Source organism: Geotrypetes seraphini, chromosome 15 (assembly GCF_902459505.1).
Source record: "Geotrypetes seraphini chromosome 15, aGeoSer1.1, whole genome shotgun sequence".
In the NCBI taxonomy this organism is placed as follows: domain Eukaryota; kingdom Metazoa; phylum Chordata; class Amphibia; order Gymnophiona; family Dermophiidae; genus Geotrypetes; species Geotrypetes seraphini.
This window is the reverse complement of record NC_047098.1, coordinates 67001430-67013526: the sequence shown is the minus strand read 5'-3', so window position 1 is coordinate 67013526 and position 12097 is coordinate 67001430. Positions and strand designations below refer to the sequence as shown.

General features: G+C 46.2%; 1 protein-coding gene across 6 annotated transcripts in view; it reads left to right on the top strand.

Moving 5' to 3' along the window:
- The window catches only part of ELN (elastin), a 178662-nt gene that overhangs the window by 71959 nt on the left and 94606 nt on the right, over positions 1–12097 (top strand). For 5 of the 6 annotated variants that reach the window (XM_033921781.1, XM_033921780.1, XM_033921779.1 and 2 more), the window contains exons 5-7: positions 8213–8371; positions 9102–9140; positions 10478–10573. In XM_033921781.1, coding sequence (XP_033777672.1) covers positions 8213–8371; positions 9102–9140; positions 10478–10573 — 294 coding nt within the window. The remainder of the gene's footprint in view (positions 1–8212; positions 8372–9101; positions 9141–10477; positions 10574–12097) is intronic. The other variant, XM_033921777.1, reaches the window with a different exon arrangement.

The window sequence follows — 12097 nt, the reverse complement described above, 5'->3', positions numbered from 1 at the left end:
CCTCCCAACAAGCAAACAGGCTGAGGGGGAGGGGCTGGGGGTAGAACGGTAGGGCAGTATGGGGTGTGACTCGGGTAAATGGGCAGGGCTGGATGGAACTGGGCAGACCCGGGGGCAGGGCCATGGGTCCAGATTTTCATTCCAGAAAATCTGGTAACCCTAGGAGAGAGTGCACAGTAGAGCCTTAGATTCAAATTGAAATCGCTATTTGGCCAAATACGAATAATGTATTGGGGCATTATTCAGGGCTGAATCAGTTCAAATATGGATATTCGATGTAGCCCTAATGGGAAAGGCAGTATCCGCTATAATAATACCCTTAGCGCATATGCACTTCAAACTTGGTGGGGCCGTGATCCGTGGTGCCACGCCCATGCATGCGCAGTGCCTGCCTCAACCGATTTACTGCTCTTCAACACTGGCTGACTTCTGACTATGCTGTGCTTGCTGGCTTCCTGACCCTGTTCCTCCAAAACCAGAAGTTAAGTCAGGAGGGGGGAGGGGGGAGAAGTGAAGCTGGCAAACAGTGTTAGAACCCCAGAGCATAGCCGAAGTAACTTCCTGGCTAGGGCGGCATTGGCGGAAGATAGGGCTTGGAGGGAGGCTTCAACTCGCTGCTCCTATTTGCTTCAGGCCTTCCTCGCTGCCGGGTCCTGCCTTTGTGGAAACAGAAAGTAGGTGGGACCTGGCAGCGACGAAGGCCTGAAGCAAGCAGAAGCAGTGAGTTGTGAATGCTGCGCTGGCGACGGCTGTGTGAGACCCAGGAGATGGGGGGGAGAGAATGAGAAATGCTGCCGATGGCTGTGTGAGACCCAGGAGGGGGGTAGAGAATGAGAAATGCTGCCGATAGCTGTGTGAGACCGCGGGGGGAATGCTGCTGCAACACCCTTTTGGGGAGAGAGAGGGAAAGAGGGAGAGGAAGACCAGGGAAGAGGGGAGGAGAGAAATGCTGCTGTTGCACGGTGGGGAGGTAAAAGGAAGGTAGAAGGGCTACTGCTAGACAGAGGGAGCAGGAAGCAAAGAAAGAAAGAAAAAAAATGGCCTCAGTGCCCCATTATGCTAAAAGTTTACACACCTATTCTAGTACCCGTTAATGTAACGGGCTTAAACACTAGTAGTAAATAAAATATGGCAAAAACATTTGGATGTATCAACAAAACCTGCTTCCACTTTTTCTGCGTCTACAGAGATATCAGGATGTACCAATACCTTCCTTCCCAGAAACAGCTTGTCCCAATTCCTAAAATAAAGTTTCAGGATTTGGTCGTTAGCCAATTCCAAGACAAATGTCACTAGCAGAGTAAACATCATAGTCTCTGCATCAATTAAAATTTTTAATTAAGAAATAAATTAAAACTTTAACCATATGACCCATTTTAAGTTTCTTTCTTTACTTTCTTGGACTGTAGAAGAGACAGTATACTTCAAACAAGGCAGGCAGAGCAAGGACAGAGCTGTACAGGGCTCAAAGTCCTCCTCCTGCAGCTTTTTAATGCTTGCAGTGCTGGGATTGGGTCCCCAACACAGCGACCACGAAAGCAGGCCTGAATGCTGTCCTGTTCCAGTGCCAGTCCGGGCAGAGCACAAGGGACTTCAGAATAGAGTCCCAGTGCCTTGATGCTTGCAGTGCTGGGAATTGGGGGCGAGAAGCTGAGGCTGAGGCTTAGAGATGCACGGCACGCAGAGTTAGCTGGAGCGGGACATGATATGCAGCTATGATTGGTCACACAGCTGAAGGTGACACCTAAAAGGGCATTTCTGATTGGCCATGGCTGCCAGAATGTGAATCGAGTCTCGCTATTAATAGCTGCAGAAGCTGCATGACAGTCCAAGGAAATTTGATTGACAAGGAGCAAGCAAAAAGGTGCACAAGAAAAGTCCTGAATGTTTTCAGCAATTGTGTGATATCTAACTTATCCTCAGAAACTTCTCCCTGCCTTAAGATAAGATAAGATAAGATAAGAAGTTGCCACCACTGGGTCAGACCAGAGGTCCATCGCGCCCAGCGGTCCGCTCCCGCGGCGGCCCATCAGGTCTGTGACCTGTGAAGTGGTTCCTGACCATTTCTGTAACCTACCTCTACATCTATCTATAATCCTCAATCCCCTCATCCTTTAGGAACCTATCTAAACCTTTCTTGAAATCCTGTAGTGTGCTCTGGCCTATCACAACCTCCGGAAGCGCGTTCCATGTATCCACCACCCTCTGGGTAAAAAAGAACTTCCTCGCATTTGTTCTAAACCTGTCCCCTCTCAATTTCTCCGAGTGACCCCTTGTACTTGTGGTTCCCCACAGTCTGAAGAATCTGTCCCTGTCCACCTTCTCTATGCCCCTCAGGATTTTGAAGGTTTCTATCGCTTTTCCAGGGAGAACAGCCCCAGCATTTTCAGCTTGTTTCTGAGCAGTTTTTCTCAGGCAAAAAGATGCACACGTAGTTGGTGAAATAGCCTCCTTAGGCATTCCCAAAACTTCCATCAAATGCCTCTTTAGCAACTCCTATAGGGCTATGCTCACCAATCTGGAAAAATTGACAAATTGTAGATTCAGTCATAAGAACATAAGAATAGCCTTTCTGGATCAGACCAATGGTCCTTCAAACCCAGTAGCCTGTTCTCACGGTGGTCAATCCAGGTCACTAGTACCTGGCCAAAACCCAAGGAGTAGCAACATTCCATGCTACCGATCCAGGGCAAGCAGTGGCTACCCCCATGTCTTTCTCAATAACAGACTATGGACTTTTCCTCCAGAAAATTGTCCAAACCTTTCTTAAAACCAGCTACGCTATCCGCTCTTACCACATCCTCTAGCAACGCGTTCCAGGGCTTAACTATTCTCTGAGTGAAAAAAAATTTCCTCCAATTGGTTTTAAAAGTATTTCCCTGTAACTTCATCAAGTGTCCCCTATTCTTTGTAATTTTGGACAGCATATTTCTCAAATTTCTCTATTTTACTCACTAGGCTGTTTGTTCCTTCCATTTTCTGTAAATCTATGATATTATGTTGCAAGCCTCCAATTTTCCCTGTTATCTCCAAAATTTTTGCCTCTTGGACAACTAACTGAAACTTACAATTTTGCAAGGCAATGCCCACATCCCTCTTATTTATCAAAAAAATTATCTCCAAATAACCCACTGAATCCCATATGGAATCCGAAGTAACTCATGAAGGCTTCACTAAAAGAGTTAATGGGGAGCAATCACCAGCTCCACCATAATACCAGCCATCAGGGCTCCATTCAGTATCGAAGTTTCTGCAACATTCACCACTCATTTAGAAGGTTATCCCTGAGCCACATCCATTGACAAGATCACCATAAGAACATAAGAACTGCCATCTCCGGATCAGACCTTCGGTCCATCAAGTCCGGCGATTTGTACACGCGGAGGCCCAGCCAGTTGTACACCTGGTGTAATTTTAGTCACCCATATCCCTCTATGTCTCTCGTAAGGAGATGTGCATCTAGTTTGCTTTTAAATCCTAGAACGGTGGATTCCTCAATAACCTCCTCTGTGAGAGCATTCCAGGTGTCCACCACTCATTGCGTGAAGCAGAATTTCCTGATATTTGTCCTGGACTTGTCCCTCCTTAGCTTCAGTCCATGTCCTCTTGTCCATGTCACATTGGACATTGTAAATAATTTTTTTTCCTGCTCTAGTTTGTTGATTTCTTTCAGTATTTTGAAAGTCTCGAGCATATCCCCTCGCAGTCTCCTTTTCTCAAGGGAGAATAATCCCAGTCTCTTAAGTCGTTCCTCGAATTCCAAGTTCTCCATACCTTTTATTGCTCGTTTTGTTGCTCATCTCTGCACCCTCTCCAGCAGTTTTATATCTTTCTTTAGGTTGGGAGACCAATGTTGGACACAGTATTCCAACTCGGTATTCCCCAGACCAGAACCTGAGGTGGTTCCAATTCCTCCAGCTCCTTCCAGTGTCTGAGTTAGCCCCTTATTTGGCCCAGTAAGTGCCAGACATACTTCTGAGCATTGCTGCCAATGACTTAGCCCTCTTCTGTATGACTGGGCCAGGGTAAGGAAGTTGATCCGCAGGGCTCAATGAAACATTGAGCACCAGTAGGTCAGCTTCAATGCCAGTGCCGGGAATGGAGAAATTTATTGTTGCTTTGACAATTGTGACAGGGTGAAGTTCCTGTCCCAAGCCAACGGAGGGAGCCTGAGCAATTGAAAGAAAGAGCTAATCTGCATACCATCCTGAAAGGGCTGCTGGGAGCTGTCTGCTCACCCTGAGGAAACAGTGGCTCCTATGGGTGCAGGGGTTCTTTCAGGAGGAGGAATGCTGAGTTTGGCCTAACTTCTGGTAAGTCCAGTATTGGTTGATGGGATCTGATGCAGTAGAGGAGCTATCCAGTGCTGACAAGAGGCACAGTACAAGAGGGAGAGCTAGACTTATCCTGCCCTGCCCTATATTAGCCTACCTGGTAGAGCTTGAAGGGAGTGAAGAGCTCTCAAGCTTAACAATCAGTAGAGGGCCCAGAGAGGGAGCATCTGAGGGACCTCGAAATTTCTCAGAGAGAGGGGCACTGAAGAAGGCCAGCAACCAGAGAACCTTGTAGTAGCCCAGAGTGAGAGCCTACCTGGTAGAACTTGGAGGGACTGAAGAGCCCTCAAATTTGATGACTAGTGGAGGGCCAGTGAGAGGGCATCTGAGTGACCTGGAGAGTGCTCAGAGAGAGAGTGCCTGAGGGACTAGGGAGAGTCTTTAATAGAATGCCTGAAGGACCAGAGGATTCCTCAGGGAGTGACCAGTAACTAGAGGGTCTGTGGAGAGACCAGTGTATTGGGGAAGTTTGGGCTGACAGTAGCTGATGGAGAGACTGGTGTGAGAGATCAGTGGTGACCAGCAGATGAATTAGAATTACCGGCTGGAGCCAAGAGGCCTGCAACCAGAGGGTCCAGTGGGGACCTAAGAGGCCAGCAATCAGAGTGACTGGTAGGACCCATTGTGAGTGACCAGTGATGACCAGAGGGATTGGCTACCAGAATGTCCGGAGATGATCGGAGTGAGTGGTCAGTGGCAACCAGATGGACCGGCAATGGCTGGAATGATCTTTGGAGGCCTGAGAGACCAGATGAGGTGCAAGAATAGTGCCTGGAAGACCAAAAGAGCCTGGGAGTTAGGAGGTGAAAGGCAATAACTACTTGGCCCATTCACAACAATGAATCGATTTATAGGTGACGTGTCTATAGGCAAGGATTCAGAAGGGTGTGTTCTCATCTTACCTTTGTGCTTCACCATGTTTAAGGGCAAAAAAAGCAGACGAGGGCAGGTAAGAGGTGCCTCTCACCCTTGCTACGTCATTGTCTCAGGGTACCATATGTTTGCTTAGGATGTCATCATGAAAGGAGGCAGAAGCATTCGTGACTAAATGTAATGCATCACTGTCAACTTGTACTAGCTACATAGTCAGCACATGTGGGTCTCCTTTTACCAAAATAGTCAAGCTGGTTAATACTTGGCAGCTGGCAACCCTGTCTACAAGACTGTGGACATCATAGTAACATAGATATATGACGGCAGATAAAGGCCAAATGGCCCATCCAGTATCCCCTAACAGATTTGCCATTACCAGATACCAGCTTGGTGACGGTGTTTTGATTTTTGGCACTTAATTGCTTCCATGGTGGTTGCCTCTTAAATCCAACTTTCCATAGGAGTTCTCTGATACAGGGGTCTCCCACTCAATGCAGGAAACTTTGCAGGTCTGCCTTCTCTGCCCTCTGCTTTACCAGTTATATTTCCCTCTCCCTTTGCTTCTCTGTGAAGATCTTGGGCTGATGGACCTGTAGGCTGATGCATCGTGCGGACAGCGCTGACTTCTACATTCTTATATCATATGACAAATGTAGCTAATAATGAGACTTCAGCTACTGGAGTGAAAAGAAAACAAAGGAATTTGTTACATCACTCATTAAATGAAACCATGCATAGCTGTGAACTCACCCGCTGACCCTTGGCTGTGGAGAGGAACCCGGTATGTCCTAGGCAGGAGGAGGAAAGCGAGAGAGGCCAATTAGCTCCAGATGCTGAGGCTGAGGGATTCGTCCTGTCTCACAAACAGCTCTGACTTTATAGCAGGGTATCTGGAGTAGGCAGAGATCAAACAAGGGAGCAAAGTCAGAAGAGGTGAGGACAAGCTAAAACAGAGTGAGAAAGGCAGAGCAGTGGGTGGTGGCTGGAAGACTCAATCTTGCTTTTAAGGATATATTTATTGAGAAATTTCTTTTTTATTTTTCCAATTCTTTATTCATTTTTTCATCTTACATCAAGTGTACAATAATACATCAATTAAATCATACACATCACTTGAATTTCTTTTCTAGTATCATCTTCAATATATAAATTAAGTCCCTTTCCCACCCTCCCTTTCCACAAATATTATAAAGCAAACATATCTCACATATAATAAATTGAAAAACATTGATTTAACCAATAATATAGCTATACATCCCCCCTTTCCCAAAATTATAATTATACTTTTAGTGTAAAAAGGTGTCTAATCATTACAATATGTTATCAATGTCTTATATCTTGCCCATCTACAAATCAGGATGACTTGCAGAATCACATACATTAGAAAGAAAAACCAACTTACAACATCAAGGGCTCTACTTACTGATCTACTGGATGGTGAGCACTAGGGCACGTTTACTGCACCTTCAAAGGGCTTGCCGCTGAGGCATCCTGCAGTAAGAGACCAATGCGCCCAGGTCAACCACACGCTATAACGCTTTAATTTTTCTTGGAGGGGTGTAGAGCAGTTGTGACAGCACACATCGGTTAGCGCAGCAACAGTACAGCACGCTAACTAATTAGCAAGGGATTAGCACATGAGCCCTTAAGGCAAGATTCTAAAAATGGGCCATAAGTTAGACAGCCGTAGGCGCCATACTGTCGTCTACCTTAATTGCTTTAATTGGTTTTAATCGGAGTTAAGTAACACAGAAACTTGCTAGTTTGGGGGACTGTCTGGTACTTGTGATCTGGACTGGCCTGTGATGGAAACAGGATACCGAGCTAGATAAACCCTTGGTTCGAACCAGTAGGACAGGGTATCACAAACTGTGTGCCAAAGCGAGATTCCCGGTGCGACTCGAGGAGGAGAGGCGCCGCCTGACTGCTACAGGATGTGCCTCTCGCAGCGAGAGGCACGTCCTGTAGGCAGTCAGCCGGCACCCCCCTCCTCTTCACCGGCACCTCTCCTGCTCTCTACATCTCTCTTCTTCCATCACTCCACCACCACCATCACTGGCAACTCAGGGCCCCGGCTGGAGGGTCTACGCACATGCACAGACGTCAGTGTGATCACGTCGACGTCCGCACACTTCTGGATGCCCTCCAGCCGTGCCCCTAAGTTAGTGTGCCTTGGCTCCGGAGAGTTTGCGAGACACTGAAGTAGGACAACTCTTATGTTCTGAAACATGGACCAGCGCTGCCCATGTTGCATGTATTCTGTGGAATGGCAATGTGTGTATGTACAGAAAACTCTGTTCGTGTGTGTGTCTCGGCCATATTCTATAAACAGCGCCTAAGTTTGGAATCCACGCTGAATTTAATCAGCCAATCAAAAAATACGACAAATTAAGCAATTTAAGAGTTCGATATCAAGCTCTTAGGACGCTTAGCAACCAGGGCGGGATTAACCAATAGGCCAAGTAGGCACGTGCCTAGGGCCTGAAATGGTCATGGGGGCCCGATGAAGGAGGGCATCAACATTGTTTTTTCCAAACGGCAATGGGCCTCTCCAGAATCGATCGGCAAAGTGGGCCTCACTCCAATCGGCAACGTGGCCCCCCCCCCCCCTCCCGATGGAAAGTAAGACAAGCAAGCAACGCGGGTAAGTTTTATTTAAGAATATAAGAAAAGACATGTGGAGTCAGCCCAAGATCCATCAAGTCCTGAATCCTGTTTCTAATGGCAGCCAGTTCAGGTCTCAAATGCTTTGCAGATCTGTTTCTCATAGCTCACTTTCAGGGATGAGCAATGCCTCTCCCAAGTCCACCTGGCTAATAAGTCTTCTATGGACTTTTCCTCCAGGAACTTGTCCAAACATCTTTTAAATTCTGCTATGTTACCTGCCTTGATCACATCCTCGGGCAGCAGATTTCAGAGCTTTAATTACGTACTTTATGATTTCTTTTCAAGTTTAAATACTGTCTAATTTGATCATAATCTTCATAAAATTCACTTCTCTTTAGCAGGCTTTGGAGTTCAGCCAGGTGTGGCTCCTGGTGGTCACGTTTCTGGCGGCCTGGTCCCTAGTGGTTATGTCCCTGGCGGTCTGGTTCCTGGTGGTGTACAACCAGGGATCGTGCCTGGGGTTGCCCCTGGAGCTGCATATAAGGCTGCCAAAGCTGGTAAGTGAGCTCTCTGTGGCAGGGACACGTTTTCTTCCATTGTTATCACATGATTTACAGATTCAAACCTTATATTTAGGACATCTCTGTTCAAGGCCTTCATACCCTTGACTTGAACCTTTGTATTCATGCATTGGTTGGCATATTGATTTCTCAGAGGCCTCATTTGCTTCAGTTTTGCAACCCATGGTCATTTATGTAATGCATAGCTGTTTTGAGTATTTGTTTTAAAATGTGATGGTTTAATGAAAATCTGATGAAATCAGTGATTTCATTCACTCTGAATGAGATTACCTCTCCATCCTTTACCAGAGGGTACAGAGTTATAATTAATCCTTCTCTTCTTTCTTATCGCCTCCCCTTCCCTCACTGTGCCACCCTCCTCACTTCATCCTTTTTCTTCCTGTCATTCTTTTCTCTCCTTTCTATGTCTTATCTACTTCTTATCCATTTGTCCTCTCCTTCCTTTTCCTCCTTTTCTCTCTAACTCTTTTTTCTCCTTCTCCTCTGCTCTTGACCTCTTCTCCATTCATCTTCTCTTTCTTATGTTTCCACACATTTCTCTTCTCCTCCTTCCACTTCCTCTCCTCTCTACTCCTTTCCCATTCATATTTTTATCCCCCTTCCCCTTCTTTTCTTGTTATCCCCTATTTTCCCTGTTCTTCTTCCTCGTTCTGTCCTTTTAACTCTCTACCTCTTTCCCCTCTGTCTCATCTTTTACTCTTTCCAGGTCTCATTCCAGGAGCAGGCACTGGAATTGGTGGAGTAGGTATGTGTTGGCCATCTTAATAAGCCAAGCTAAATAATTCAAAGAAAGACTGAAGAGGGGGATTATAGCACCAGTCTGTCTCTCCTGTAGGAGGCGCTGTAGATAATGGTATAAGAATGCTCAGTGTAGGGAAAGCTGTAAAAGTGTAGTGAGGGTAGGAGGCACCTGGGGCGGTGGCACCCCTCTGCACCCTCCTTTCTGCCCCCTTCCTTCTTCAACCCCCATGCCACACTTGCGCCCTCCCTCCCCCCCTCCCCGTGCCTCTTTAAATCTTTGCCAGTGCGAGCAGCTTCTCCAGTCTTCTGCGCACTCTGGCATTGGCTTTCCCTCTGATATCAGTTCCTGGTCCCGTGACCCAGAAGTGATTTCAGAGGGGAGCCAGGCTGGCACAAGCAGCAGGCCTGAGAAGTTGCTCGGGCTGGTGAAGATTCTAAAAGGGACAGGAGTGGGGAGAAGGGAAGATACGAGCGTGGCATGGGGGGGGGGGGCGGAGAGGTTTCAGCGCCCAGGGCGGTCCGTTCCCCCCCTTACTACGCCATTGTGTAGAGGTGTTCGCTGTGATGGAAATATAAGGAAATGTGCAGGAGTTTTGACTGCACAGGATCTGTAGGAAAAGGTATGGGAGCATTGGAGTGGGGTGGATGAAAGGGGTAGGGTTAATTTGCCAATACCTCTGGCTGTGACTGAATTTTGGTTATGGTGTGGGACTCCAGATATTCAAAACTATTTAACTGTCTAAGAATGGCTCCTGGCTGCTTAAATAGCATAGCAGCACCTAACCGCGGATATGTTATTTTATTTATTTATTTTAAAAGCGTAAGGCCCGCTTAAAGCCTATATGGGTTCCAAAAAACCATATACAAATAACAGGTATACACAATACACATATAATTCATCATATATCAGTAATAACATAAATAAAAGTACTTATTCGGCATCTATTATTTCATAATACTAGTAGACAGTGCTCCTCGCTTAGTTAAAATAAAAAAGCTTCAACAAATAAAGAGGATTTCATAAGTTTGTTTTGAATTGTTGTGCATTATTCACCATCCTTAACTGTCCATCTAAGTTGTTTCACGATTTCACTCCAAACAGTTAGCAGCTGACCGCTAAGCACTTATATCACGCAACATAGCCATCCAGGTGTGGATATTTGACTAAACTAGGCCGGATAAACAGGAGGTCTATCTTTAGCCCAGAAATATTAAAGAAGAGACAAGTTAATTTAATCATGTATTTTTTAATGGTATAACTTATGGACAGACTGGTCTTTATCTGCCGTCATTTACTATGTTATCTTCTGCTTTTTCATACTTCTTCTGTTGCTTTGGCAGGTGTCCCAGGTGTGCCAGGTGCTGGAGGTGTGCCAGGCGTTGCAGGCTTGCCAGGTGTTGCAGGTGTTGGGGGACTGAAACCAGGGAAAGGGCCAGGTACTCATGTGCTTCTAAAAGTGTAAGGTGGGGACAGTGCCTTTCAGTTTTAGGTCCGATAGGATTACTAGATGTCTGGGGAAACCCAGACATGTCCTCTTTTTAGAGAACTGTCTGGGTGCCCAGGTGTTTTTATCAAAAGGAGCCAGAGGTTGTGGTAAGAGCAGATAGTGTAGCTGGTTTTAAGAAGGGTTTGGACAAGTTCCTGTAGGAAAAGTCCATAGTCTGCTATTGAGACAGACATGAGGGAAGCCACTGCTTGCCCTGGATTGGTAGCATGGAATGTTGCTACTCTTTGGAGATGCAGACAGATGTACAAGATGCAGGCAAAGTTTATTATAAACAGACAGATTGTTGCGTACAAATAGACCACTTTATATAAAATATGGGACCCAACACGGTCCGTGTTTCAAACAACACATCTTCTTCGGGGGTCCCATAAAGTTGTGGTAACAAAGGACACGCAATAAATGACTGATCTGTATGTTGTGTACTTTAGCGGTGATAGTGTACTATTGGGCTTGATGGACCATTGGTCTGACCCAGTAAGGCTAATCTTATGTTCTTATGAGTCTGTACAGGTTTTGCTAGCTCTCCCGACTCCTCCTCCTACCTCCTTCCCAGCCACTGCATTGAATTATTGGGGTTAACTGGTACTCGTTAAAATTTGCACTATAAGGTAATGCATCTTCAATTCTTCGCAGTGCTACTACCAATAAAGCGTACTTTGAACTGTATACCTGTGGCTGAAATATTGACATCTTATCCTCACGACTCTTCTTGTGCAGTGTGTCTAGCTCCTATATTGCGGTATCCCAGAAGGCCATGGGCCTCTCAGGGACATTCAAAAAGTTACCTGTGTAGTAACCTTAGCACGCCTGTCTTGGGCACCAGCATTTACACCAGGTGTCAGAAGTGTAACATAACATAAGAACATAAGAAGTTGCCTCCGCTGGGGCAGACCAGAGGTCCATCCTGCCCAGCGGTCCGCTCCCGCGGCGGCCCATCAGGCCCACTGCCTGAACAGTGGTCTCTGACTAATTTTATAATTTACCTCTAATCCTGTCCCTATAACTTTACCTCTACTCCTATCTGTACCCCTCAATCCCTTTGTTCTCTAGGTACCTGTCCAGACCTTCTTTGAAGCCCTGTAGCGTACTTCTGCCTATCACATCCTCCGGCAGCGCGTTCCATGTATCCACCACCCTCTGGGTGAAAAAGAACTTCCTGGCGTTTGTTCTAAACCTTTCCCCTTTCAATTTCTCCGAGTGCCCCCTTGTACTTGTGGTTCCCCTTAGTTTGAAAAATCTGTCCCTATCCACTTTTTCTATGCCCTTCATGATCTTGAAGGTTTCTATCATGTCTCCCCTGAATCGTTGCTTTTCCAGGGAGAAAAGCCCCAGCTTCTTCAGTCTGTCAGTATATGAGAGGTCTTCCATACCCTTTATTAGCTTAGTTGCTCTTCTCTGGACTCTCTCAAGTACCGCCATGTCTTTCTTGAGGTACGGCGACCAGTACTGGACA